This window comes from Hemicordylus capensis, chromosome 6 (genome assembly GCF_027244095.1).
Source record: "Hemicordylus capensis ecotype Gifberg chromosome 6, rHemCap1.1.pri, whole genome shotgun sequence".
Lineage (NCBI taxonomy): Eukaryota > Metazoa > Chordata > Lepidosauria > Squamata > Cordylidae > Hemicordylus > Hemicordylus capensis.
This window is the reverse complement of record NC_069662.1, coordinates 55,678,005-55,700,928: the sequence shown is the minus strand read 5'-3', so window position 1 is coordinate 55,700,928 and position 22,924 is coordinate 55,678,005. Positions and strand designations below refer to the sequence as shown.

The window sequence follows — 22,924 nt, the reverse complement described above, 5'->3', positions numbered from 1 at the left end:
AAATACAGGAGTGGTTTACCATTGCCTTCTCCTGCGCAGTATGAAATGATACCTTTGTTGTTGTCACTGAAGTGATCATCTGTCTCCAGCACCTTCCTATATCGCTGCTGCCCAATATAGGTGCCTGTTTGAGGGCAGCTGGGATGACTTTCGCGCTTTGGATGACCCTACTGGGGGTATCCCCCCCGCCCCCCGGCATACTTCACTCATCCCTCCCAGGAACACACCACCACCACCACGATGAGGCAGCATAGCAGGACTGCGGGGGGCATAGTATAATAGGATAATTATAAAATTACTTTATCTTTTTTAATTGATCATGAGTACATATCAAGGGGCTACCCAAAATCAGGGTAGGGTATAGGGTTGGCATGAGATAAACCTATTAGGCTGCTTCAGGTGTCACACGGAGCCAATATTCAACCTTGGTTTTGTGTGCCATCTTTCATCCTGAGAATGCATGTTCCCTGTGAGTTAATACTTCCATGTATGAGTTGGAAGAATTTTGCTTCTGATTGAGGTTAGAAACAAACCAGGATAGTCTGTGATATCCGAACCGATTGATCCTGCCTTATTCTAATAAGAGTTTACCAAATAAACCACTATCTAAACCTAAAGCTTAAAAATGAGTTCAGATGGTTGTTTATTTCATTTAGGTTAGAATAAACCAGAATCAGTCAGTTCAGATGTCACATCCAATCCTGTCTTGTTTCTAACTACAATCAGAAGTAGAATTCTTCTGACTTGCACATGGGGAGGGGGAAACGCACACTCTTGAGGCTGAGAGACAATTAATGAAGCCAACATTTAATCTTGGTTCTGTGTGACTTAATTCTGAGTTAACCCAGATGGGTTTTACTCATTGTTGTGCTTGGAGTTTCAAGGGAATTTCCCCTCTTGTCAAATTGGCTAGTGACCCTGAGACAATTCCCCCTCCCCCCTGTGGTATGTCTGTTGGCTGACTTGCTTATGTTACCTTTTTGATCTGGGTGTCCCTTTTTAATTGTACCTGCTCATAGAACCATGTGGTTTGTATAGGGGTTTTTTGTGATGCTCTGGTCCTTCTTTGCAATTGCTGACTGGGGAATGTATCGGACAGAGTGGCTTTTTGAGTCTTACTATCATGAGTGTTCTAGATTTCAAGGCTCTTGCCTGTTCCAAAATTGAGTTAGCTTGAATGGAGCTAAACATGTCTCCTTTTTAATATTTAATTGTTCAATTGACCTTTTTCATTCACAGCTGAATTTGTGATAAACCTCGCAGAGAGACATACAACCTTTGATGCATTCAAAGCAGCTTTAGTGAAGAATGGTGCTGAGTTTACAGTAAGTGAGTTTTGAAAACCTTTGAAAAGGGCAAGTTTTATAGTTTGGTGGTGATCTTGGAGTTGGTAGGGAAAACTGACTGTTGATGTTATGTTTCTGAAAACAACCACCTGTGTTTCAGGATTCCCTCGTCAGCAATCTTCTGCGTCTTATACAGACAATGAGGCCTCCTGCAAAACCTTCCGCTAGTAAAAGTAAGTGTTTCTGTCATATATCAGTCATTAGGACCTCCTGAGCATGTAGACAGAATTGATAAAATGTGGATTGCAACTTTGGATCAGAAATTAGAATAATACCATTTGAGTTGTAAATTCCTGGAGTAGATGTGGGAGTGAGCAAGGAAAGAAACCAAAAATCACACTGTACTTAAAACTGCTATTATGAGTGAAAGGAAGCTCCCTTGGGGCATAGACTGAGTTCTGAAATGGCAAGACCCCCATCTCTGCTGTCTTAGTTTTGTATACTGTGTGCCTTCTGAAAAGTAGCCCTGCACGAGTCCTGCTGTTAAGATTCTTTACAGGGATTCAACAGACAGCTTCCTGCTGTCCCCAGTGTCCTAACTGTCTGAAGCACTACCTGTCTCCAACTGAAAGGTGCCTTCAAGAGGCAGACAGGCAGTGGTCATTTGTCTTTCCAGGAGATGTGTGCCACAACAGTCCTCTAAAACTGATACAGAAAACAAACACTTCTCCTTACTAGCAAAACTGTGAGCAAATAGTTTTTCACTGCACCTTTATCAAAGTTCAGTATAGCCTATAAGAACTGGATAAAGTTTCATTGGGAGCCAGATTTAGCCTTTGGTCACCTGTTGTCCATCCCTGGTCTAAATCTGATAGAATAAAATTCTCTATGGAAAACTAGTTGGTCATTGTGCCTTCCTTTATAGCAGGGATTCTCAACATGTGGGTCCCCAGATGTAATTGGACTTCAACTCCCATAATTCCCAACCAAAGGCCACTGGGGCTGGGGATTATGGCAGTTGAAGTCCAATAACATCTGGGGACCCACACGTTGAGAAACTCTGCTTTATAGGGTTCTGTTTATAGCTCTATGTACAGTTAATCTCCTGCGAACTAATTAATCCATCAACCAATTTAATTGTTTGGAGCTTAGTGGTGATATAGCAAAGCCACAAAAAGGCAAGAAATTTAAATGTGAAATATCTTATGAAAAGAAAGATCTGCCCAAATAGAATGGCACCAAGGCGCAGCTAACATCAGAAATGTTTGTGTTAATATTAGTAAATGTTTATAGAAATGTTTATTATTGGCATAACAGAAACATTCTTAACCTTGTATGCATTTTTCTTCACTTTCAAATCAGGTACTGTTAAACCGAAAACAGAAAAAGAGAAGTTGAAGGAGTTATTTCCTGCTCTCTGTAGGCCAGATAATCCTATTGTCAGGGTAGGTATATGTTTTCCTGCAAGCAGCTCTCAAAATTCTAAGATGTACCCAAATTCTGAGATAATGTGAGAGCTGACAGGGAGGGGCTGAGGCAACCTTACTAGAAGCAGAACAAACTGGGCAGGGAAGGATAAGAGAGCTAGGCAGCCAGTCGGGAACAAAGCAACAGTGCAGTCCAAGCAGCCACAGGTAAGCGTTGGTTGAAGGCAAAAGCTGGGGGCAGGGTGGAGTTTGTAGAAAGCAGTGATGAAGATCCAGCTACTGAGACAGGGATGGTGTTGGGTACTGAGAAGGAGCAGTGCAATTCCACATTCTCAGTTCTTGATGCCAGGGACATCTCTGGGTTATCCTTCCCCACCAGCTCCAAGCAGGACAGTTACTGTGAATAAACAAAACAGATAATGCCCGCCCACTTGGGGCTGCAGAGGATAACCCCGCCCCAGTTCTTTCTGTCCTCGCTTCAGCTCCAGCAGCAGATTTTCTTCTCTCCTGGTCTTTTTCTCCTTTATTGTCCTTTTCACCTTCCTAACTGTCTGTTTTCTGTCAGTTTTTTCTTCTTTTCCTTGTTTTGTGTTCCCTAAAACAAAACAAAACCAAAAAAAACCAAAAAACATTAGTTAGTCTTTCCCTTACCTCTTCCCACCTCCCCCCCTTCAGCTCCTTCCATTTCATGGGCAGCCCGCTTAGGGCAAGAATTGTTTTGGTGCCCAGAGGCAAAATTCAGGACCGTTTGGGTCCGGGACTTTCAAGGGCTTTTGGCACCCCAGCTCCAACGCGACCGAGCTTGCCGCTCTGCTCTCCGGAACCGGGGCATTCTTGCAGGCGGGAGAATTCTGCACTCCCCAGCTGCACAGCAACGAACGCCACAATCAGGTCAGAGGAGCGAAGGGAAGGCACCAAGCACCCAGGGAAGCTCCGTTTAATCAGTTTGGCTGCGACGACGGTGACGGCTGCCTTGGAGCCGCCCGCACCGATCGTTCCCGGGTCCGCGGCGAGTCTCCTGCCCTCGGGCCGCGAGACTCGTGCTTCAGCGGCCCGGAGGGCAGCGGAGGGTGCCGTTTGCACTTCGGAACCTCGTGGCCCCTCGGAAGGTGCATCAGTTCAGCGGGCAGTTCGCGTCAGTAACAGCGGGGAGATACTTAAAATGGCGACTGAGCTCGAAAGAACGGCGCGAAAAAAGCCGGCGGCCATTAAAATTGAATGCACTGGAGCATTCCCTTCCAAGGCCCTCCTTGCAACAACAGGAACATGTTGAGGTACCGGGCGAATCGGTAGAGGGCGGGGGAGAAGCGGGCCCCAGCCATGGCGTGACCTCAGAAGAGATTAGGCGGATTGGCGAGCTGGCTAGCAACCTGACCGGCAGGGCAGCAAGGCCATCACAGACATCTTCTGTCCCTAAGATGGCGACGGTTGCGAAGAATCCCTCCATTTTACCTGAAGGAGCCGGTAATGTAAAAGGGAGACAGTCTCTAAAAGGGCGGGAAAAGCCTAAGACTGTGACTATGGAGTTTGGCCAGCAGGGGGAGTCTGCTGCAGAGACTGGGTCTAAAGCATCCAGTTCTAACTCTGCTGTTTTACCTAAGTCTGTGCTGCCACCTGAGTAGCAGGCATGGTTTCGCAATGCAATCGTTGGCACCATCTACCAGGTTAGGCCCCCTAAGAGGAGTAAGAGATCCACAAAGGGGAGAAGGCATAGATCACCCAGTGTGAGCTCCTCACCTAGCGAGTTTGTCAGTCCTTTTCCCAAGAAGGCCAAAAGCAAACTTATGCATAGTGAGCTGGGCAAGTTGGCTGGCAAGGTGGCACGGGACCATTCCTCTGATGCTTCTGATCAGACTCTGGAGGCCCTAGGGGTTTACTTGCACCCCCCCCCCCAAAAAAGGGCATTGCAAACTCAGAGAGGCCTAATCTGCCTTCTGACCCTGAAGACCCAATTAATGCAGGAGGAGGTTTTGATCCAGACCCAATGGTCTGGAGGGGAGGACACTGGTGATGCCTCAGTGTCACAGCGCCTCTTTGTTGGCAGAGGACTTCAACCCACTGATGCCCAGAATTATTAAAACAATGGGACTGAGGCTGGGCAGAGTTTTGACTCTTGTGTCAAAGGGGACTTGGTCTTTCCTAGAGCACACCCCAAGGACAGGCTGATGCCCATGCCAGAGTTGTTTGTGGATGTAGTCAAACAGGAATGGTTGACACCAGCTTCCAACTGCAAGGCTGTGTGCATGGCTAACAAACTTTATTCCTTTCAGCAAACCACTACAGATATGTTGAGGACACCAAATGTGGATGCCCCGATTTCGCAATTGGTGTCGGATTCCTTGGCATCTCGAGAGGGTAAGTTTTCTCTAAAAGACATAGCTGACCAGAAGGTCTAGCTGTCATTTAATCGTGCCATGAGAACGTGTCCCTGGTGGTCCGTGCAACAGCGGCAGCATCCAGGGCAGCCGTGACTCCTTATTATTGGTGGTCAATCTTCTGAGTGATCCTCCAGGGGACCCAGTTAAGATGTGACAGCAACTATTCAAGATCCAGAAGGCGCAGGCCTTTATAGCTGATGCCACTCTTGATACGATTAGATTCTCAGCGCAAGAGGCGGTTTCATCATTTGTTGGCAGACGCCACTTGTGGCTCAAAATTGGACAGGTTGGTTCTACCTCTAGGCTAAACCTCGCTACCGTCTCTTACGACAGTAAGAAGCTTTTTGGTGAGTCTGCCCTACAAGACATTCTTGTAGAATCGTCTGATAAGTGAAAGACGATGCCTTCAACCAATAAAAAGACTGATAAACAGCCTTTTAAAAGGCCCTTCCAATACAATCGGTCCTCTCATAGCTTCCGGCCCTTCAGGGGCCAGGACAGAGATACAAAATTCCAGAGGGGGTCTTGGAATCCTCAGAGAGCACCCTTTAGAGGGTTTGGTACCTACAAACGGCAAGCTGCTCAGTCAAAGCAGCAAAAACCCACTACAATGACGTGAAGCATTTCAGGCTTGGAGGGCATTTGTCTCACCTCGCTCCAGCCTGGGAAGATTCAACCTCAGACAACTGGGTTCTGCAGCTGATCCATCACAGCTACAGGATAGAGTTTCACTCCTCTCCCCCTGCTGCTTTATCCCCACTCCAAGGTCAAAAGCATTCTCAAAGCATTTGCCGATAGTCTAGGCGATCCAACTCCTCCTGGACATCAGGGCAGTGGAGCCAGTGCCTCTGGCACAGGAGGGAGAGGGAGTTAAAACAAAACAAACAAAACAAAACATGTGCCCATTCACCCCGACAGCAGGCACCTCCTACGCTTCAAATACGCAGGCAAGCATTTCCAATACGCGGCCTTACCGTTCGGCCTATCAGCAGCCCCCAGGATCTTTACGAAGGTTCTGGCACCGTTGAAGTCGACTGATGTCCCTCTCCAGGTTATTGGGTCTCATGGTCGCAACCTTGGACGTCGTACTGTGGGCAAGACTCCATCTTCGACCGCTGCAATGGTTCCTCCTACCTCACCAGCACTCCATCGCAAAGAGGAAGCTCCTGTACCTACAGATTCCGAAACAAGTTCGCCAAGCTCTAAGGTGGTGATTGAGCCCGCTCAACTTGTTTGCAGGAAAGGAATTCCTCGATCCACCAAGAGTTTTGGTCACGGCGGATGCGAGCGACAGGGGAGGGGGGGGCTCATTGTCTCCACCTTTCGGCCCAGGGTTGATGGGATCCCGCGGAAAAGGCACACAGTATCAATTGGAGAGAACTGAGAGCCATCCGGTTAGCCCTCATCGCCTTCCAAACGACAATTCGGGATCGCCACGTCCTAGTAAAAACGGACAACACAACACCAAAGGCACACGTCAATCGTCAGGGGGGCACTCGATCACACTCTCTTCACCTGGAGGCAATGTTTCTACTAAACTGGGCGGAGGCCAATGTTCGTTCCCTAATAGCTCATCACCTCAAAGGGGAGCTAAACACAAAGGCCGATTGGCTAAGCAGGGAGGACATTCATCCAGGGGAATGGAGTCTTCACCCAGAGGTCTTCCACCTTCTAACCCTATGCATGGGCGTACCCTGCATGGACTTGTTTGCGTCCCCGATAAACTCCAAAGTGCGCCAGTTCATGTCCAGGTTCCCTGCTCAGGGAGAGACGTCAGTGGACGCCCTGGCCAGCCCGTGGCCCGAGGGGCTGCTGTTCGCCTACCCCCCCGACTCCTCTACTGACCAGTGTCATCAGGAGGATTTGCCTCTTGAGGGCCCGAGTCATATTAGTCGCCCCCTTCTGGCCCAGGAGGCCATGGTTTTCGGAGCTCGTTCTCATGGCAGAGGAGGATCCATGGCAACTACCTGTTAGAGAAGACCTGCTCTCCCAGGGACCGGTTTACCACCCCGACCCAGCGTGGTTAAGGCTGACCGCCTGGAAACTGAACGGAGCTTGTTAAAGGAGTTCGGATATTCCACGGGGGTCATGAACACGATCTTGGCATCTAGAAGGCCTTCCATGAATCGGATATACCAGACAACCTGGCGGGCGTTCCTCAAATGGTCCTCTCTGCACTCCATCCCTCGGGGGTCGGCTTCCATCAAACACCTCCTGCAATTCCTTCAAGATGGGTTAGACAAGGGCCTCAAGCCCAACACCCTAAAACGCCAGGCTGCATTGTTGCTGGGCCTTATCTCAGGCAGACCCCAAGAGTCTCTGTCCTCATATCCGCACCTGCGACGTTTCCTGAGAGGAGCCACCCTCCTATCGCCTCCAGTAATACACAGGTTCCCATCATGGGACCTCCATCTGGTACTCTCCGCTTTACAGCACCCTCCATTTGAACCAATATCCTCCATTCCACTGGAAACACTGTCAGAGAAATTGGCCTTCCTGGTGGCTATCACGTCGGCACGCCGTATTTCAGAGTTGAGGTCTCTTTCGGTCGATAAAGCATTCTGTGTGTTCCAAAAGGAGGCGGTACGGCTGATACCGGATCCTTTCGTATGCACGAAGGTGCCTTCCATCTTTCACCAATCTCAGGACATTTTTCTGCCTTCATTCTGTCCTCGTCCGGTGCATGAACGAGAAAAGCTCTGGCACAAGCTGGACGTGCGTAGATGCTTAAAAACCTACATCAAACGCACAGCTTCCCTACGCAACACCAACTCCATGTTCGTGGAAGTTCGTGTAAAGGGAAAGGGGTCCGCCGTTTCCGCAAAAACCATCGTTCGCTGGATTAAAGATTGCATAGTACTGGCTTATCAGTCTATGCACAAGAGCCCGCCTCCGGGAATCATGGCACATTCCACTAGATCAGCAGCGGCCTCAGCGGCCTTTTCAGCACACGCTCCGGTTCAGGATATTTGCAGAGCGGCAACATGGTCTACGCCCTCAACCTTCACAAAGCACTATAAGATTGAGACACACGCCACTATCCAGGCGGCCGTCGGCAGAAGGATCCTTCAGCAGGTCCTCCCACGGGACTAGGCGGAAGCGGTTTCCCTCCCTGTGGACCAAGCTGGGGTATGTCCCCAGAGATGTCCCTGGCATCAAGAACTGAGAACGGAGCATTGGTGTCCACTTACCGTGAAGGCTCCTTCTTGTTCTTGATGCCAGGGACATCTCGACCCACCCAGTGGTACGCTCCGCCTGGTCCCGTTGGACGGAAGGCATGTCTCTACCTGTTAGACAGGTGAAACCTTTCGTATCCATGTTTTTCCTTAATAAAAGGTACCTGTCCGTTACAGTTCTACCTAATGTTGTTTGTGTTAACGGGTTACGTGTCCAGTTTATTTGTTGCTGCTGCCTCGCTCGAACAGAGAACTGGGGCGGGGTTATCCTCTGCAGCCCCAAGTGGGCGGGCATTATCTGTTTTGTTTATTCACAGTAACTGTCCTGCTTGGAGCTGGTGGGGAAGGATAACCCAGAGATGTCCCTGGCATCAAGAACAAGAAGGAGCCTTCACGGTAAGTGGACACCAATGCTCCGTTCCCAAGAACTTCCAGGTGCTTCCTGTTGTTTCTTGACCAAATGGAACAAGCTCTGGCCTTGAAGCTGGGGGAATTTTGTTTTAGGACAGCTGCTTACCACATGAATTTGAGAGAGCTGCTGAAATGGCATTTCTGCAACCTAATCAGGGCCATCTCTTCCTCCTCCTCTCATAGACAATGCTGGATGAAGACGATGTGAAGGTAGCTGCTGATGCCCTAAAAGAGTTGGAAGCTTTAATGCCAAGTGCAGGCAAGCAGGAGAAACACCGGAGCAGTGAGGACCAGTAGGTTCTTCATGTAACCTTCCCCCCCGCCCCCAAGAATTCCCCCCCCCCAAATTTGTGTTTTCAATCATCGGAGGCTGGGACGATCTAGCTCAAGTCTCTTCCCTCAGGCAAGACATTCTGTATCTAAAGCAACTGTGAAAAATGCCTGCCTTCTCTTTCCTTTAAAACGTTAGAAAAGGAAGGAGATCCCACAACTTTCCTCAGCAGCATAGAAAGAGGGCATCTTCCCTCTTATCGTTGTTCTCCACAGATGAGAAGGACAACTGTTCTCTTTTTTCCATCATTAAAGCTGACAAAAATAGCAAGTAGCTGTGTTGGTCTGTTATAGGGGATTTCAACTTATTTTTTTAAATAAGTGTGCCGTTTCTGAGGGAAACCTTCAGCTCAGGTACGCCATAGAAACTTTTCGTTTAGTGTTCATGTGTGTATACATACACAAATGTTAAATGTTTTGAGAAGACTTTTACAGTCATTGGCATCAGGGGCGGAGCCACCATTGTGCAAACGGGTTCGAAGAACCCGGGCTGCCACCCCTCAGGGGTCGTGCCTCGTGCCCCAGCCACACCCCCTGCATCACATGTTGCAGGGCTCCATTTTGAGCAGCTTAGCCCAGCGCCAGCTTCCAAGCCTGGGCAGGAACGTGTCTCCCTGCCTTTTAAAGTAGGGCGAGCCACTCCCGGCCTCGCTGCAAACATGGTGCTGGCTGGGAATCTGCTTGGACACGGGGCGGGTGGCCCCATTTGTGAGCAAAACCCTGCCCCCTGCGTCTAACATCAGATGCAGGGGGCTGGGGGGGCCGCCGTTGGCCTCTCTATGCACCTGACTGGCATATTTCTAGGCTAAGTTGCTCATAAGTACTCCCATTGAGGTTAATAGAAGTAAACTTGTCCCATTAATTTCAGAAGCACCACTCATAAGAAACTTAATCTGCAAGTAAGCCAGTGACTGTATTAGCCAAGTCCTTTGATCAGGAGGCAAGTGTCCCAGTTGCTAGTCAGGGAAGTGGGAAGGCTCTGAGTACCCCCTACAAGGCTTAAAACTATCCCAAGGGGTTTGTGTGTCCATGGTTGGGAACTACTGGTCTATTAGAAAAAATGACTTTGAGACCAACTAAAAAGGAGCGAACAAGCATTTGAATTCATTAATGTTCTTCATCAGGTGGAAATAAAGCAAACCAGTGTCCAGAACTGAGGGCATGCCCTCAGCTCTTGCCTGTAGGCTTCCCAGAGGCAGCTGGTGAGCCCACTGTGTGAAACACCATGTTGGACAAGATAGGCCCTGGACCTGATCCAGCAGGGCTGTTCTTAAGTTCTTAACTAGACAGAAAACCTCCAGTGAAGTGTTAGCCTTGCTGAGTGGATAAAAATAATTGCTTCCTAAGTCTTCAAAGTGTTGCTCCTGTTGATCTTGGGTCTTGGCCTCACACCACACTGACTATTAAGACTCTTATTTGGAAAGCAAATCATTACTTTAAGGGGTGGGTTCAGGATGCAACTCCATCAGAACATGCTGAATAACATCTCCCTGGTCAAATAAACAGCCGCATCTCCACCTTGTCTGGATTAAACTTTGGTTTATTAGCCCTCATCAAGTCCTGACTCAAGGCACCTCTTCAGCTTATCTACTGCCACATCTAACTCTGATGAAAAGAAGGAATAGGGCTGGGTATCGTCAGCGTACTAATGGCATCTCTCCCCAGAGAACCTCAGCCAGTTGTTTTATGTAGATGTTAAGTAGGATGGTGGAAAGAATAGAGCCATGTGAAATTCCATAGTATAAATGCCATGGAGCAGATGTTATCCATTGCCACCTTCTGGAGCGTGCTTTGGGTAACTACTGGAGTATTGAGGTCCTGACACATAATTCAGGCAGCCAAGCCAAAAGAGTACCATGGTCAATGGCACTGAAAGATCTAGGTGAATTGTGCACAATAATTGGAATCCAGGAAGTGTTCCTGCAAGAGCTGTCTGCCTCCTTCAAGACATCCGATGCCTCTTTCAAGGAGGCATTCATCATCTGGACCCAACTGGTCCCTCTCCTCCAGCTAGCTGTTACCAGCTGAAAGGGGCAAGCAAGCAGGTGTAGGTTGAATCTCTCCAAGTGCTTTATCTGCATCCTCTGGCTGCAGTAACAGGAACTCATCCAAGCAATAACAATTAGTGGGAGCCATTAGCTGTGCTGTATTTAAAATGTTATCTAATTTGGATTGGATGCGAGTTTTGTGTGTGTTAACATAAACATAACTTTTTTGTTGTTAGGATGAAGAAGAGGCGGAGAAGCCGCAGTAGAGACCGGGATCGAAAGCGGAAACAAAAGCCCAGCTCCCACTCGCGGACGCAGGAACGAAATAAAGGCAAATCTAGGTACCGCTCTAGGAGCAGAAGTCCCAGCCGGGATCACAAGGAAAGGGAGAAGCCTGCGGACAAGGGAAGTGAGCGATGGAGGGATAAGCATGTGGACCGACCCCCACCAGAGGAGCCTTCCATTGGGGACATCTACAATGGCAAAGTCACCAGTATCATGCAGTTTGGCTGTTTCGTCCAGCTTGAAGGTCTCAGGTATGGTAAAATTCATCAGGGGCTCCCATACGGCCTTTTTGTTTCCAAGAAAGCAACTAGTATTTGGAATTCAGAAAAGGGAGAAAGTGTTGAAGTACCCTTTAATTGCACTGTTGCTGGAAAAAAGATTTTTGAATTACACAGACCTCTCCGGATGTGTCTCCCCTCGCCACCGCCCAATATATCTTCTTGTTAGCCAGACAGTTTGTCGTCTAGTTAACATGATTCCTTTCTAAACCTTCTTGACTTTAATTTGAATAATTAAACTCCACATTTTTGGTCAGCTTCAACCTAAGCATGGAACATCAACTTTACTATAGCAATTTTCCTTTTCCAACCCTAACTGAAGAACAGTTCTGTGTAATCTTGAAGGGTCTCTTATATATTTTTTTCTGAATGACTTGTATTCCATATGGCTAGTTTATTTAAGAAACTAACTATATTATCTTTACTCTTAAGTGACTTTGTGATCCACCAAGCAGGACACAGTTCATCAGCCATGTATTATGGCCTGATGCATACTTGTCCACCTCCCTGTATTTGTGGTCTTAGACAGGTGACAAAAAGAGGCCAAGCTGAATACAGTCCACTAGCCATGCTTCATTTGGCTTGGGAGGTCACAGAATGTGCAGGCAGGCTTTTTACACACTAAAGCTGCATTTCTAAGCATACAGAAAGTAAGTTATATTGAAGAGTTTGAAATGAAGCATATTTAGGATTGGTGTATAAATTTGCCAGTCTGGCTACTAGGAATGTTGCTCCTGAGATTATTACTCTAATCTTTGATGCCTTTTATTGGGGTACGGCTGCAATATGACAGAAAATTCCTACGTGATGTGTAGTGGACATTCACCGACTCCGCCCCACTCAGCTTCCCCTGTCTCCCATTCCCCTCTAGGAAGCGTTGGGAAGGGCTTGTCCACATCTCAGAGCTGCGCCGAGAGGGGCGTGTCGCTAATGTGGCTGATGTCGTGAGCAAAGGCCAGAGGGTCAAGGTCAAAGTTCTGTCCTTCACTGGCTCCAAAACAAGCCTCAGCATGAAGGTAAGGGAGGCTCCTCCATTCTATTCGAGCCCATATTCCATTTCATTTTCTAGTTTCCCCGCCACGGTCTTTTGCCATCCTTCTCCTCTGCCCAGGACACCCTTCACGTCCCTGCTCTTCAGCCAAGACTTTCCTCTGCCACCTTTGTCTCTCCTTGGCTCTTTCGCCATTATCTCCTGCCTCCACTTCTTATTGCCCTCCTCCCCCTGCATTGGCCATATAAAACAGTGTTTATGTCAAACACTAGTACAGTCGTCCCTCTCCAACTGGGTTTCCCAGTCGTGGATTTGAGTATCTGTGATTGGGAAATTGTGGCAGGTCTCGCCAACCACGACCTGAGTATCCGCTGGGCTTGGCGAGAATTTTTGGAAATGTGTGATTTTTGTGGAGCCAGAGGGCCATTTCCGGGTGTTCTCCCTCTCCCATCTTAAAACTGGTTTTTCCAAGTCTTTTTGTGACCGCGATCCCCAACCCCCTGTTTTCAGTGCTTTCCAATTGCTTCCCAACTGTGAGGTTTTCCAGGAATGGAACCCTTGCAGTTGGCGAGGAATGAGTGTATATCTTTAATGTAGTATGTTAAACAGACTGTTGGGGCCATAGAAATGTTTACTAGGTGGAAAGGAGAACAGTTCCTGTTGTCTTTCTGGAATTTCAATACTTTTGCTGTTTTTTACATTGTTCCAGACTATTCCAGTCTTTCACATTTTAAAAACAAACTCTACCACCCTCCCCATTGCTCTGAGTGATCTGCCCACATGCTACTTTGCCTGGTCTAGTAGGACTAGGCTGCTGTTCTCACTCTTGGCCTGAAACCAAGCAGTTCTGCTCTGCAGTTAGTTTGATTTGTAGGACATTTGAACCTCTAATTTGCCTTGCCCTCAAATTCTCTCCAGCAATTCTGAGAGAGAGAGAGAGGGAGGATTGTAACTGGAGGACCCTTTGGAGGCCTCACTGAGTCCAAGGCCAAGAGAGCACTGGGTACAATACAGTAGGACCCCTGTTTTTGGCCAGGAAGCTTTTGCTTTGACAGCCTCAAGACACAAAATAATTGTGGGGGTCAAATCCAGGCATGCTGCTATACGTTTCACCTGGAGAAAGTGCTAATTACAATGTTTAATAATTACAAGGCTGGATGAACTTCATTTTCTTCTTGCAAAAGCAACATCTTGTATTGTGGGACATGTCGATCTGTTACTTGTCTTTGCATTAGGATGTGGATCAAGACACAGGGGAAGATCTGAACCCAAACAGACGCCGAAACCTTATTGGAGAGAATGAGGAGGCAGCAATGAGAAACCCAGACAGGCCCTCCCATCTGTCTTTAGTGAGTGCCCCTGAGGTGGAGGACGATACACTGGAACGGAAGCGCCTCACCCGCATTTCAGACCCAGAGAAATGGGAAATCAAGCAGGTAACCACTTCAGGTTTAGGACAAACCACTAATGATCTTCCCTGTAGATAAAAGCCCTCACCTGCTCCATTCAGTTCTGGTTCCTGAAAAGTCTCCGCTTTTAGAAAATATAGAGAAGCCCTTAGCTATTCAGCAAACAAGAGACCACAGATAGGCAGTATCTTTCTCTTTAATTACTCTATTAAACTCCTTCTCATTGATACCAATGCAAAGACTACTAGCAATGGAAAGCCACCTCCTTTGAAGTCCTTGGCTTACTTCTCTGGCAACTACTCTGATGTGATCAGGTCTCTGTGGAGATCTTGGGGTCACAAATGGGGCTTGGGAACCCTCAAATGCCCCCTAAAACATCCTTTTACCCCTGATGCTACCACCTGTCACTCAGGCTTGTAAGTAATAAAAACAGTCAACTGGACTCCAATATACACGGGCTGTCCAAAAACGCTTCCAGAAGAAGTGATAGCATCCTGAGCATTAAAGTTGAGAGAAGGTTCCAGGAGAGAAAGAAAGAAAGAAAGAAAGAAAGAAAACTCTATGAGCCCCAAGCAACACTCCAGGGCTACTATTTCACACTGTCTGGAGTCCAGAACAAGAGCAGTCTTGTTGAGGGATACAATCCAACATTTTGTGGAGGATCATCACTTGTATCACGCTAATGGAGAAGATAGTATTTGTAAGATACATTACATGGGTAGAAAGAGAATGCCAGTTTCTGTATTACAGAAGCCCGTGTTCAAAACAAGGCTGCTCTGGGCTTGTGGGTCTGTGCTGACACCAGCTCCTCCTGTTTTCTTTCCCAGATGATTGCTGCCAATGTGCTCTCCAAGGAGGAGTTCCCTGACTTTGACGAGGAAACGGGGATCCTGCCCAAGGTTGATGATGAAGAAGGTAAGGACCCGTTAGGCCCTGTGGTAATCTGGGCCTCATGCTTCTACAGCCATCAACTAATTTTGCCCCATAGTCCACTCTGAATTTGGGAATTTAATTAATGTTTACATTTATATCCCGCTCTTCCTCCAAGAAGCCCAAGAATTGAAACTGAGGCTCTCTGCAAGCAGCCTGCTGGCAAATCTCCTCTGACCTGACTAGAAGAACTAGAGAGAGAGAGACAAAGGGAGAGTTTATGTCGCCCTTGTGTGTCTTTCTCCCTTGCTAACTGGGGCAAGGGCAGCCTTTGAAAGTACTGGCTCTTGTGTTTGGTTGGGGGAGAGCAACTGTCCCGGTTCATCTCCAGTATAGAATTGCTTCAGTGGCTGTTGCTGGTGTCTACTCTATATTTCCTTTTGGATTGTGAGCCTTTTGGGGAGAGTGAACCATCTTATTACAGTTTGGTCCTTTCTGTGCACACCAGTTTGAGAGCCATTTTGTTGAAAAGCAGTATATAAGCAATATTTTTTCTAATAGTCCCAAGACCATAGGGGAGGAGATCTGGTCTTATGGTAGCAAGCATGACTTGTCCCCTTAGCTAAGCAGGGTCCTCCCTGGTTGCATATGAATGGAAGATTAGAAGTGTGAGCACTGGGAGATATTCCCTTTAGGGGATGGAGCCGCTCTGGGAAGAGCAGAAGGATTCAAGTTCCCTCCCTGGTTTCTGTAAGATAGGGCTGAGAGAGATTCCTGCCTGCAACCTTGGGGAAGCCACTGCCAGTCTGTGAAGACAATACTGAGCTCGATAGACCCATGGTCTGACTCAGTATATGGCAACTTCCTATGTTCCTATGACCAGGGCATAATATTGAGTACTCCCACGACAACTGGGAAGAGGTGGGAAGAGGTTTGGCAGTGGTGACCAGACTGCACCCCTTGCCAGAGGGAGTTGTCCTAGAGGCTGCTAGGTGTCCCCTCCTGGGGCTATTTAGTGTAGAATGGTTAGTATAGAATGGTTTGTTGACGAGAATGAGGACTCTTTGCTGCAGATGACATGAGTTTTGGGCAGCATATAACCCAAAATGTGAGTTTTGAATGGTATATAAATATGCTAAATAACTAGATCGCGACATGTGGAACTGAAGTTAAATCCCTCTTTTAGATGAGGACCTGGAAATCGAACTGGTAGAAGAGGAGCCGCCATTCCTGCGAGGGCACACGAAACAGAGCATGGACATGAGCCCGATCAAGATTGTGAAGGTGATGGAAGCTAGATCACGGGGCCCTTCATGATTGCTTAGCAATGAGGAGCAGCGCAGGGAGCAGTGTATTGAGACTCAGATTGGGGGGTGTAGGATGGTAGAGCTGGTCTTTATGCCTGGCAGGATCTGTGGTCTGAGAAGTATGAAAAGATACAAATGTTTCCACTTCCCCAAGGGACAACTGGGTAGAATTGGGTCCTCTTTCTTCAGTGGGGGGTCCCAGGAAACTGGATTTTCCACCAGTAGGACTCTGTAAGTTCTCTGCTGCCTGGAGCTGAGGCCATCTCTGGGTGTGTTATCCTTCCCACATGCTCCCAGGCAGGACTAAACTGAAAATGTTACAATGCCTTAAGAGCCCAGGCAGGATAACCCCGCCCAGTTCTTTTAGTCCTGCTTCGCTCCTAGGCAGTCATACTTTTTCCTAGCTCTAAATATCTCTCTTCTTCCTTCGTATTTGTTTTTACTACAACCTTTTATTACTCCCTCTGCTCTAATCTTTCTCCTTAACCTTCTCATATACCTTTAAAAAAACAACCACCACCACCTCCTTGCTCCCTTTTTCCTGCCGTTTGTCCCTTCTGTCTATGGAAAGGGCACAGGCTATTAGGCACATTCTGCTGCCGAAGGGCAAAAATGCAGCGAGATTTCCACGCCTGACTTGGGCACCAGGCTCTTCTCCCCCGTTCACGCCACCTCTAATGGCTGCGCCGACACACCCTACAAGCGAAATGGAGGCCAGTTTTCAAGAGGGCGATCTGCTGGCTAGACAGACAAGGAGCTTGGCGAGAGCTCAGAGAGAGCCCGTGCCGGACAGCATGGGCCAGGCTGCAGCCTTGCTCCCTCCGCTGCTGAGCACTTCGGGGATGCCACACACCCTTCCCAATGCAGGTGGCTACAGCCCTGGACATTTGGCAGGAAGGTCGGGAGGCGCCACGTCTGTAAACCGCTCCTCTCCAACTTCCAGGGATGCTGCGGCAGACTGCCACGGATCTACCGGAGTCTTGAGTTGTAGCAAGAGGGACTTTACGACTTTGGTGAGATCCCTCCTTGGCGGGGCTAGTCAGGGCGCAGTTCCCGCAGGTCCCTCCTCGTTGGCCACCTTTGCTAACCTCCCCCAAGAAATGCCACCGGCCTGGCAAGACTGGATAAAAAATACCCCAGCTCTGTTACTACAAGGGGTGGTTCAGAAGTGTAGAAGAGGGAAGGAAAGGGGCAGGGAGGCACTTTCTGAATCTTCATCCACTGATACTGAGACCAGGTCTCTTGGCAAAGCCAAAAAGAAGAGAGAGCCTACTAAAAGGGCGGCACAATACAAGTCGCCTGCTCCTAGGGATATTATTGTCCATGAGAGGGAAATTCACTCCTCTGAGAACTCTGGAGCAGATTTCTCAAACCCCACTCCCCGTGTTCCTGTACCTATCACTACCACTAGTGGGAACCGACCGATAACTGTAGCTACTGCTCCAAATCCACCCAGAACTGTCACTTCTTCTCCACTTCAGGGGGCTAAGGGATCTGCACCTATACCTCATGATATTGAATTAAATACAAATCCAACTCCAGTTAACCCTATAGAGGACCCTGTTGGGGAACCACTTCTGGGTCCTTTGGATAAGGAAGAGGGGGAGTAGTCGGATGATTAGGAGAACCCTGCTTCCACCATATCCCAACGCCTATTTGCTCATGAGGACTTTACATCCTTGGTCTGCAGAGCTGTTCACACGTTGGGGCTTTCCCCTGCGGTACCAGTAGAAGTGGCACCTCCCACTAAGGGAGCTCTTGTATTTCCCAAGCAACAAGGGAAAGAACTTGACCTACCTTTACCTGAACTATTTGCTGACACGGTCAAAGAGAAATGGTTGTTAACATCAAATAATAGGAAGTCTATTGCAGTAGCCAATAAATACTATTCATTCCTGCAAGAAGCTGCTATATTCAAAGTACCTCTGACCGATGCCCCAATGGTTCATTACTCAGTGGTTCATTGTTACCCAGGTATGGGGAATTGGCACTTAAGGACCAGAATGACAAACATATAGAAGCTTCATTTAGAAAAGCAAAGGAGGCATCTTCTTTATCCATCAGGGCTTCAGTGGCGGCTTCCATGCTGTCTCGCTCCTCAGTGGTGTGGCTGGATGATTTAATTGAAAACCCTCCATCAGATGTCTACTCTCTTAGACATCAATTAATAAAAATCCAGAAGGCTCAGGCATTCATTTCAGATGCCACATTGGATGCTATACAATTCTCCTCCCGTGCTTCTACCGCTACTGTGGCAGCAAGATTTAATCTTTAGGTAAAGCACTGGCCAGTTGACGCAGCGTCTAGGGCTAATTTAGCTGCAGTACCTTTTGAGGGGGTAAAGTTATTTCATGACAAGGCCCTCAAAGATGTCTTAGTTAAGTCAAAAGAAAAATGTAAGACTATGCCATAACCTATCCCTCCACGTCTCCAGGACCGCTCGGCACCTAGAAGACAGTTCCAGTAGCATTTCCAGCCCTTTCGTTAGTTCCGGCCCTCCTTCCGTGGGAGGGACAGAGACTTCAGGTCTCAACGCCCCCAGTGGAACAGACAACGGGGTGAGAACATTCAATCAGAACCACCAGTAATTTACCAACCAGCCCAGAGCTGAAAAACAACGACGACTTACCTCTGGTGGGCCTGGGGGGACGCCTATCAACTTTCTCACAGTTTTGGGAAGTCACTACCACAGATCAGTGGGTGTTGAAAACAGTCAAGACAGGCTACAAAGTAGATCTGACCTCAGTTCCCCCCAGCAGATTCTTAACCATGCCTCGATCCCGATGGCCTCTAAAACACACAGGGCTACTAGGGACAATCCAGAATTTGCTTAATATCGGGGCAATAGAGTTAGTTCCATCATCTGAACAAGGAACGGCAATTTACTTGATAATATTTACAGTTCCCAAAAAAGACAAGTCGCTCAGGGCGGTGCTGGACTTAAAATATCTGAACCGCTGGGAACCAAAGCACAGATTTTGCATGGAATCTTTGTGTTCTATAACAGAGGCCCTACAACATCTGGACCTATTAACATCAATAGACTTAAAGGAAGCATATCTACATGTGCCAATACATCCAGAAAGTAGACACCTGCTAAGGTTCAAATACAGCGGAATTCATTATCAATACAAGGCGCTACCCTTTGGGCTCTCATCTGCCCCATGGGTGTTTACAAAGGTGCTGGCACTTATAATATAAAATAAAAAATAGCACACCTGAGGTTACAGGGAATCTCCATCTTTTCTTACTTAGACGATCTCCTGCTGAAGTCGTCTTCAACAATAGCAGCTACAACAGACCTACATATAACATTGCAAACCCTAAAACATGGGTTTCTTATAAACGAAGACAAAAGCCACTTAGAACCATCTTATCAACTATTACACCTAGGTGTCCAGATAGATACTCAAAGAGACAGGGTATATCTGCCGAGGGAACGGATGCAAGCCCTACAGCAGGAGGTATCAGTGGTCTTATTAACGGGACAGGCAAGGCTATTGGCCTTAGCTCGACTTCTAGGTCTGATGGTGGCATCTCTAGATTCTGTACCATGGGCCAGGCACCACCTGAGGGGGGATCTCCAGTGGTTTCTACTCCCATTTCAGAAACCTATTGCTCAAAAAATCAACATTTTAGTGGATGTGCCATCACAAGTTGTACAGTCACTACAGTGATGGATAGCAGACTCCCACCTGCAAAAGAGGAAACAGTTTATCAACCCACCCTGGATCTTGATTTAAACAGATGCCAGCAAGAGAGGTTGGGGGGCACATTGCCAATGCAGATCAGCACAAGTTTAGTGGTCCAGCACAACAGCATTGCACAGCATCAGGGCAATTCACCTGGCCTTGATCTCTTTTCAGAACCTTATATTCCAACAGCATGTAATTGATCAGGCCAGACAACACAACTGCAAATGCCCATATAAACAGACAGGGCGGAACCAGATCAAGATCACTACAGACGTAGGCAACATTGATCATGAGCTGGGCAGAGAACAACCTGGTCTCAATCATGGCTCACCATGTCCAGGGAGACCTCAATTCTGTTGCGGACTGGCTGAATTGGGAACAACTGTTACCAGGGGAATGGGCTCTCAATCCCAGAGTATTCCGGAAAATCACAGAGTGTTTTGGGAGCCCCTGGTCGACCTATTTGCTTCAACTCTCAATGCTCAAACACCCAGGTTCTTCACCTGGTTTCCATGTCCACAAGTGGAGGCAGTGGACGCTCTATCTACTGACTGGCCATTGGGCCTCCTATATGCATTTCCTCCGACACCACTACTCACGTGCTTTCTCTGCAGAGTTTGAATGCTTAGGGCCCAAGTAATCTTGGTGTCCCCATACTAGCCAAGGTGACCATGGTTCATGGAACTGTTTTATATGGCCAAAGAAGAACCATGGTTTCTACCAGTATCTGCAGACCTACTACATCAGAGACCAGTAGAGCATCACGATCCAGGCTGGTCACAGCTAGCCGCCTGGAAACTGAGCAGGGATTTCTAAGACAACACAGATATTCAAATAGAGTTCTGGCTACTATGTTGGCTTCTATGAGAGACTCTACAAAGCGCATTTACCAGTGCACATGGAGGGCCTTCCTTCGTTGGTTGACTAGACACTCGGTACCTCAGGGCGAACATTAAACATCTCCTAGCTTTTCTCCAGGAGGGTTTGGACAAGGGGCTCAGTGCTAATACTTTGAAGCACCAGGCAGCATCCTTAATAAACTTGATTTCGGGAATTCTGGAGGAGAAGGTTCGCAACCATTCACACCTTAAGAGGTTTTTGCAGGGAGCAACACTCCTATCCCCTATGGTGGTACACAGGTTTCCATCTTGGGACCTGCATACGGTCCTTAAGGCACTACAGGCTCCTCCGTTTGAATCTCTGTGTTCTATTCCTCTAAGGATCTTATCCATCAAGACAGCGTTTCTAATAGCAATTACTTCAGCACGTAAAATCTGAGCTGCATGCACTGTCTGTGTGCAGAAATTTCTGTATATTCTAAGCTGACTCTGTCCGTCTGATACTTTTTATCAGCTGATTCTGTCTGACCGCTTTTTCAGACCCAAGGTATTGTCATCTTTTCACAATTCACAGGACGTTGTGTTGCCTTCTTTTTGCTGTAATCCAGTGCACATAAGAGAGAAGGCATGGCACAAACTGGACATTAGAAGATGCCTTAAGATGTATCTAAAATGCACAGAAGGGTTTTGACATACAGAGACTCTGTTCGTCAGTTTTCTACCAGCTTCTATGGGAAACTAAGTCTCAGCATCAACAATTGCCAGATGGATTCAGGCATGTATTTCGTTAGCTTATGAATCCCTGCATCTACACGCACCTGAGCGCATTCTGGCACATTCTACTAGGTCGGCGGCCACATCCGCTGCTTTTGCTACCAACGCTTCAATACAGGAGATATGCAAAGCTGCTACTTGAAAGGCTCCCTCTACCTTCATGAAATATTATAAAATCAATTTGTATGCTTCCGTTCAAGCAGCATTTGGTCGAAGGGTACTGCAACAGGTTCTTCCCCTAGAGTAGGCTAGGACGCTCCCTCCCAGAGAGTGTTTTTTGGCCAGAGCTGTGGTACGTCCAACTCAGAGATGGCCTCGGCTCCAGGCAGCAGAGAAAGGAGCATTGGTTCACTTACTGTGAAGGCTTCTTCTTGCTGCCGGAGCCGAGGACATCTCGGCCCTCCCAGGTGATGTCCTGGCCTACTCTATGGGAATCCTAAGCATAATGGAATTCACACAGCCTTGTACAATTTCACTGTTTACTTAGTTGCTGTTGTTTTCCATGTTCTCTTTATTGTCAAAGGTTTTTGACAACGGTTTTTCAACTATTGTTATGCACGTTTGTGCTAGTAGCTTGTTTGGCCTAAAAGAACTGGGAGGGGTTATCCTGCCTGGGCTCTTAAGGCATTGTAAGATTTCCAGTTAGTCCTGCCTGGGAGCACGTGGGAAGGATAACCCACTCAGGGATGTCCTCAGCTCTGGCAGCAAGAAGAAGCCTTCATGGTCAGTGAACCAATGCTCCTTTCTCTGCATAGCTAATCTGGGATGTTTCCTTCTGGGCCAAAAGAAAAAAACCCTGTAAGAATGTTCTGCTCTTACATGTTAAAGTATACTGTCTGTTCAAGAAGCCCTGATGCCCTTTTTTCTTTGAATCTGTTTACCTGTAAATGGTTGAAAAGAATAGATTTTTTTTTCCCCAGTTGAATATATCTTGTCTTCACAAGAGGTTGATTTTTGGAAGACCAGCTGTGCTTCAGACTATTGGTGTGGTGTGGGCGGGCGGAACTGCCTGAATAGCGGTTCCTGAGACAGCAGCAGATGCAATTCTGCTGCAAGAAACTGTACATAATCTTTTCCTGTTCTTTCAGAACCCTGATGGCTCCTTGTCTCAAGCCGCCATGATGCAAAGTGCTTTAGCTAAAGAGAGGCGGGAACTGAAGCAGGCCCAGCGAGAGGCAGAGATGGACTCCATCCCCATGGGACTCAACAAGCACTGGGTGGATCCCCTCCCAGATGGTACAAGAAATCTTTAAAAATACTTTGGCTGAAAAAAACCCCAGATACATTATTTATTTTTTTAAAAATTACAAATCTTGAGAAACACATTCCAGCACTCTATAGTACTTTAAATCAGAGTACATAATGTAGCAGTTCATCTTAAGTGGCGCAGCAGGGAAATGCTTGACTAACAAGCAGAAGGTTGCCGGTTTGAATCCCCGCTGCTACTATATCGGGCAGCAGCGATATAGGAAGATGCTGA

General features: G+C 47.5%; 1 protein-coding gene across 5 annotated transcripts in view; it reads left to right on the top strand.

The window, feature by feature from the left end:
* The window catches only part of DHX8 (DEAH-box helicase 8), a 53,351-nt gene that overhangs the window by 6,648 nt on the left and 23,779 nt on the right, over positions 1–22,924 (top strand). Inside the window, exons 2-11 of one of the 5 annotated variants that reach the window (XM_053262997.1) lie at positions 1,240–1,325; positions 1,447–1,519; positions 2,649–2,731; positions 8,862–8,971; positions 11,233–11,532; positions 12,431–12,575; positions 13,786–13,986; positions 14,787–14,874; positions 16,016–16,113; positions 22,533–22,680. In XM_053262997.1, the coding sequence (XP_053118972.1) occupies positions 1,240–1,325; positions 1,447–1,519; positions 2,649–2,731; positions 8,862–8,971; positions 11,233–11,532; positions 12,431–12,575; positions 13,786–13,986; positions 14,787–14,874; positions 16,016–16,113; positions 22,533–22,680 (1,332 nt within the window). Of the gene's footprint in view, positions 1–1,239; positions 1,326–1,446; positions 1,520–2,648; positions 2,732–2,897; positions 2,921–4,983; positions 5,069–8,316; positions 8,664–8,861; positions 8,972–11,232; positions 11,533–12,430; positions 12,576–13,785; positions 13,987–14,786; positions 14,875–16,015; positions 16,114–22,532; positions 22,681–22,924 lie in introns of those variants that run through there. The other 4 variants (XM_053262998.1, XM_053263002.1, XM_053263000.1 and 1 more) reach the window with 4 other exon arrangements.